This window comes from Leptonychotes weddellii, chromosome X, assembly GCF_054177405.1.
Source record: "Leptonychotes weddellii isolate Sample4059 chromosome X, ASM5417740v2, whole genome shotgun sequence".
NCBI lineage: Eukaryota > Metazoa > Chordata > Mammalia > Carnivora > Phocidae > Leptonychotes > Leptonychotes weddellii.
In genome coordinates, this window is record NC_138385.1 from 17,448,981 (window position 1) to 17,455,358 (window position 6,378).

The following is a 6,378-nucleotide window of genomic DNA, read 5'->3' on the forward strand; positions in this document are numbered from 1 at the left end:
ATAAGTGGCTGAATAGATAAAAAAGCAAGATCCATCTATATGCTGCCTATAAGAGACTCATTTCAGACCTAAAGACACATGCAGATTGAAAGTGAAAGGATGGGAAAACATTTACCATGAAAATGGAAGTGAAAAGAAAGCTGGGGTAGCAATATCTATATTAGACAAAATAGACTAAAACAGACTGTAACAAGAGACAATGACACTACATAATCATACAGGGAACAATCCAACAAGATGATATAATAATTGTCAATATTTATGCACCCAACATGGGAGCACCCAGATATATAAAACCACTATTTACAGACATAAAGGAAGTCCAGACAAAAAATCAAAAGGAAACAGTGACTTTGCATGACAGATTGGGCCAGATGGATTTAACATATATTCAGAACATTCCATCCCAAAACAGCAGAATCCACATTCTTTTCAAGTGCACATGGAACATTCTCCAGAATAGATCACAGGTTAGGCCAAAACAAGCCTCAACAAATTCAAAAAGATTGAAATCATATCAGGCATCTTTTCCAACCACAAGGGTATGAAACAAGAAATCAACCACAAGAAAAAATCTGGAAAAAGCACAAACACATGGAGGTTAAATAACATGCTACTAAACAATAAAAAGGTCAGCCAAGAAATCAAAGAGGAAATTAAAAGAATACATGGAGACAAATGAAAATGAAACCATAACAGTCCAAAATCTTTGGGATGCAGCAAAAGCTATTCTAAGAGGGACTATTATAGCAATACAAGCCTATCTAAAGAAGCAAGAAAAATCTCAATTTAACCTTACACCTAAAGGAGCTAGAAAAAGAAGAAAAAAATCCCAAAGCCAGTGGAAGCAAGGAATAATAAAAATTAGATCAGAAATAAATGATATAGAGACTTAAAAAATAATAGAACAGATCAATGAAACCCGGAGCTGATTCTATGAAAAAATCAACAAAATTGATAAAACTTTAGTCAGACTCATCACAGAGAGAGAGGACACAAATAAATAAAATCAGAAACGAAGAAGGAGAAATAATAACTGACACCAAAGAAATACAAAGGATTATAAGAGAATTTTATGAAAAATCATATGCCAAAAATTAACCAACCTAGAAGAAATAATTTCCTAGAAACATATAACCTTCCAAAATGAAATCAGGAACAAGTAGAAAATTTGAACAGACTGATTACTTGCAATGAAATTGAATCAGTTCGGTAGAATTCACCTCTGAAGCCATTTGATCCTGGACTTTTGTTTGTTGGGAGTTTTTTGATTACTGTGTTCCAAAGTTAAAAAAAAAAAAAAAAGGAACACAGCTTTTGGAATCAGTTAACTTGGATTCAAATCTCAGTTCCCAGTTCCATCACATAATAGCCATTGCCATTAGATGAGGTTTTGTGAGGATTAAGAGATGAGTGTTTAGCATAGCGTCTGAAATTAGTAAATTCTCAATAAATGGTAGTTATTGTTACTAAATGCCCGAGAGAACAAAGAAGTAGACCAAACACATGGAGACAGCAAATGGCCAACAAGCATATGAAAAGCTATTCAACATCACTAATCATCAGAGACATGCAAATCAAAACCACAATATCACCTCACCCCATTAGGAGAGCCACTGTCCAAAAAATGAGAAAAAAAATGAACAGAAAATAACAGTGAGGACATGAAGAAATTAGAACCCTTGTGTACTGCTGGTGAGACTTTAAAATGGTGCAACCACTATGGAAAACAGTACAGAGATTCCTCAAAAAATTAGAAATAGAATTATCACATGATCCAGCAATTTTTCACCTGTAAAATCCAGCAACTTCCAAGTATATAGCTAAAAAACTTTGAAGTAGGGTCTCTAAGAGACATTTGCACACCCATGTTCATAGCAGCACTATTCAAAATGGTCAAGAGGTGGAAGCAACATAAATGTTCATTGATGGTTGAATGGATAAAGAAAATGTGGTGTATACATACAATGTAATACTATACGGTCTTAAAAAAGGAAAAAAAAATCCTACCATATGCTACAACATGAATAAACCTTGAGGACATTATGCTAAGTGAAATAAGCCAATCACAAAAAGACAAATAACATGTGATTCCACTTATACCACTTATATAAGGTATCTGAAGTAGTCAAATTCATAGAAACAGAAAGGGTTACCAGGGGCTGGGGAGGAGGGAAGAAAGGGGAGTTGTTTAATGGGTATAGAGTTTCAGTTCTGGAAAATGAAAAACTTCTGGAGATCTGTTGCACAACAATGTGAGTATACGTATCATTATAAGATGGTAAATTTTATGTTTGGCCAGCTCTTTTATCACAATAAAAAGATGCATAAAAAAACATGGAGGCAAAGTACAAACTCTTGACACACCAGGTGCAGTCTCCAACCCTTAATGTATTTACCGTCTAGTGAACTCCTAGGCAGCAGGGACTATGTTTTACTCACTGTTCTATCCTCAGCACCCAGCTCAGTGTCTGGCATAGGGCAGGCACTCAAGAAATGTTGGCTAAGCTAACAAGAAGGTAGAAAGAAATAGGAGAAAGGGGGAGAAAGGGAGCGAGAGGAGGCCAAGGAGATGAGGAGCCCAAGACAGGAAAAGGGAAGACAAGGGAAGAAAGCATTGAGCCCTAAAAAAGTTATTGTGCCCTATGTGGGACCTGGAGAGATAGTATGCCTAGGGCAACGGGGGGTCATGGTATCTATAAAGTTGGCTGATGTGGAAAGCCAAGCCTCTGGCCCTAGGACAAACCACACAATTACTCGGGACATGAGTTGAACAGAATCACATAGCTTGTTGGGCGGGGGGACAGGAAGAACTCTAAGAATTACAGCCAGCTACCCACTGACACAAGTTGGTACATTCCGGTTTAGTTTAAATGAGGGAGTGTTGGGACGCCTGGGTGGCTCAGTGGGTTAAATGCCTTCCACTCAGGTCGTGATCCCAGAGTCAGGGGATGGAGCCCCCCCGTGGGGCTCCTTGCTCAGCGGGGAGCCCGCTTCTCCCTCTGCCTGCCACTCCCCCTGCTTGTACTCTCTCTGACAAGTAAATAAATAAATAAAATCTTTAAATGAGGGGTGTTGCTTTCAGAGAGAAACGTAACCTCCGCCGCGCGCTCTCACACCACACCTTTGGACCACTTCCCCAAACTCTGAGGCTCTTAAGCCCGCGCATGCGCTGAAGGTTCGCGGCAGCAGCGTGAGCGGTGAGTGGTCACCGCTTCCTTTCCCCTCCCGGTCGGTTCTGCGCGATGAGGACGTCAGCACTCCAGCGCGGAGCGCCGCACAGTGAGGGGCGTGGCCTAGAGGACGCGTTACCCTGGCGACCACCGTCTCGGCGGCCCAGACTTGATCAGAGCTTAGAGCGGGAAAGGTGTGCGTGAAGAGGAGAAACGGCTTGCAGCCCTAGCCCCCGGCACCCTGGGGGCTGACGGGCGGCCATGGATCTGTACCTCAACAACTGCTATAAGGCTGCTGAAGCCGCTGCCACTAAGGCAGCCGCCAGCAGCCCAACAGCCGACAGAGAGCACGGCGACACTGTGAGTGGCGCCGAGTCTGTAGTCACCCTCCTCCTTGCTCCTGGGAGGGGTCTCGGGGTGGCGGGCGGACGGAAGGGGCGGAGACCTCATCAGAGCGAGGGGGAAAGGGGTCGGTGCTTGACGACTCAGCTTCAGGCTCCCACGCCCCGCAGCCAGTAGCGAGAGTTGCCTGTGGCCAGGACCCGCCTTGGGTGGGGCCCAGAGATAGGGCCGGTAACCCGGGGAAGCTGGGAGGCTTCCGAGTTGTCAGCAAGGAGGGCTCTTTCAACCCTGAGTGTAGGATTGTTTGGTTTATTTGGAAATATTAGCCCATTTTAATGTGAGTAGATTGGTCTAAACTAAAAGAACAGTTCGTAAAAATCGACAGACTTTCTCATTGTATCTGACAGGGCTCACACAAAAAAAACATTCCAGAGGTCGGAGCAGCTAATCTATTGGATCTTCCTCTTGGGGTCAAGCTGCCTATTATCCCAGGAAGCAACAATATATTCTATACTACAAATATAAGTGAAAAGGTAAACTGAGTTTTAATAGTGCTTAAGTGATTTTCTTTACCCTTTTTAATAGCTTGCTGTTAAACTTGAAACACTGCTATGATTTTGCTTTATGTCAACTTCAACTTAACACACCAAGTTAAGTTAAATGAATTGATTAGTGTCTGAACTTCACTTTATGATGGAAGGCCCCATGATATGCCTCAGCCTTGCAGTTCAGCCTTATCTCCAACCCAGAGCCTCACTTCCCAAAGGTTGGGTGGGGTCTTTTCTGCCTACCTACACTTATCTTGCTAATTCTTACATAAGTGTCTTTGTCCATCTGGCTCCCACAACCTGGCAGGCACTCTTCTCTCCTTCCTGATCTTCGATTTGAGCCATCCTTTAAGAGCTACTATACAAAGCCTTTCCCAAGTGTCACAACACCCAACTATCTCATCTTTCCTTAGAATTTACCTGCCCTTGGTCTGCACTATCTTACTCAGCACTGAATCAGCACTGTTAGTGATGCAGTGTGTTGCACTCACATTGTTACACATTTTAAGTCCTCTGCCTAACACCCCGTGCTCTGTCCATAATTAAGGCCAAGCCCGAAGGAGGTTCAGAACTTTCTAGTTGAGAATGTGCTTTGATCACAATAGCAAAAGATTCTACAGGAATAATTCTGACTTCCTTACTCTTGCACTGTCTAGCACATCATCAAGGATGAGTAGGGGCTTCTTGGTATTTCTGATAATTGTCTAATATATATGATTATTTTAGGTTTTATTGCTGGAAAACAATAGAGTTTCTCTTTTGAAAATGCATAATGTTCTACTAAATATATGCCAACCTCACAGAAATTGACTGAGTCACACTCCCACAAATTAGCTTTCCTGAAACATACTCAAAACCTATTTCACTACTAGTAATAACACTGCTTCCTACTTTGTAACTGTGGCCCTATCTGCTGGGGTTTTTTCCTCAAATATCTTGTATTTGCTATTATTTCTGTTCTGTTCCTGTTTTTCACTTGCTAACTACTTCTTATTTCCAGATTTTTTCTATACTAAATTATATTGATTATCTCTGTACTTTATTATATTGATTACCCCAAAATATATGCATTTGATCACGATCAGGCACTATATTCAGCTACCCTGAAGACTAACTTTGTGGGACCTTTATCTTTTAGCAGGATCTCCTCAAGGAAGTAAGACTTTATATTTTACACCTTTAGGTGTTGTTGTTTTTTTAAACTCATTTTACCCTCATGACCACCTTGTAAGGTGAAGCTATGATTTATCTAAGGTCACAGGTAGATAGTAGCAGAGTTCAGACCAGAACCACTGTCTCCTGATTCTTAGGCCATACTCTGTTACCTGACCTTGCTGCTTCCTCAGCTGCAGATCACTACAGAAACAGGGAATTTAAAGGTCTTTCATGTTGTTTTGAATGCAGATAGAAGCAAAATGATGGTATTTGACTGTCTTTTTTCCAGTCAGATTAAAATGTAACAATATAACCTACCTATCTTTAGCTATGCATTAATCCAAACCTGACAACTGATCCTATACAACATTTTGATACCAAACTTATTCTCAGGTAATGTATTTATAAATTAATTTGCTTATTAATGTACTATACTTAGGTAGCAACTGTTCACAAACTCCTTAAATTGCTTTTATTGAATGTTAATAGTAAATACTTTGCCAATTAACTTCGACATTCTGCTTTTAAGAAAAGATAACATGTTAAGTGAAAGGAACAATTTGCACACTTTTGAAAGTCTCCCTTGTGACCTCCGCCTGGCACATAGTGATGCTATAATAGACTCTTCAGTTCAGGGAAACCAATTACTGTAATTGACAATGGAAAGCTTACACTGGCCTCAACAAATGGATTTGTCTCTTGCTGGATAGGTCAGTAGCCCAGCGTTGGTCAACACATGTCTGTTACCAACAAAAATCAACATCTAAAAGAAGCAATAATCAATCCACTAATTGCAGCAGTGTTTCAGCTGCCATCACTGTTGATCACTTCTCTTCTGGGAAAGATATGGGCTTCCTATCTAGTCTCACTGTAAATTAAATCATTGCCCAGAAGGATGTCTTTCTTTGCCCACATATGAAGCATCCTACCTGCCTTGCAGGACTCTTAGGGCCACACCTCAGTGTTCATGAATTGAACTGAGGTTGAGGCTACCACCCCCAGCCTAAAGACAGCTCTGGTAGAGGGGAAGAGAAAGGGCGTTAGATTTACCTAAATCAATCCATTTTCCGGATTCCCTCACTTCAGGTTCTGCTTTCATGTTTTATTTTCACTGACCAACCTAGTCATTTCAACAACTTGAGGTTTAAAAGTGCAACTTC

At 41.0% G+C, this 6,378-nt stretch overlaps 1 protein-coding gene across 1 annotated transcript in view; it reads left to right on the forward strand.

The window, feature by feature from the left end:
- Positions 1 to 3,252: 3,252 nt before the first annotated feature.
- LOC102738185 (fibrous sheath-interacting protein 2-like) overlaps positions 3,253 to 6,378 on the forward strand; it is a 69,304-nt gene continuing 66,178 nt past the window's right edge. The window contains exons 1-2 of the mRNA XM_081809306.1: positions 3,253 to 3,533; positions 3,923 to 4,048. Of these exons, the coding sequence (XP_081665432.1) occupies positions 3,435 to 3,533; positions 3,923 to 4,048 (225 nt within the window). The 5' untranslated portion in view covers positions 3,253 to 3,434. The remainder of the gene's footprint in view (positions 3,534 to 3,922; positions 4,049 to 6,378) is intronic.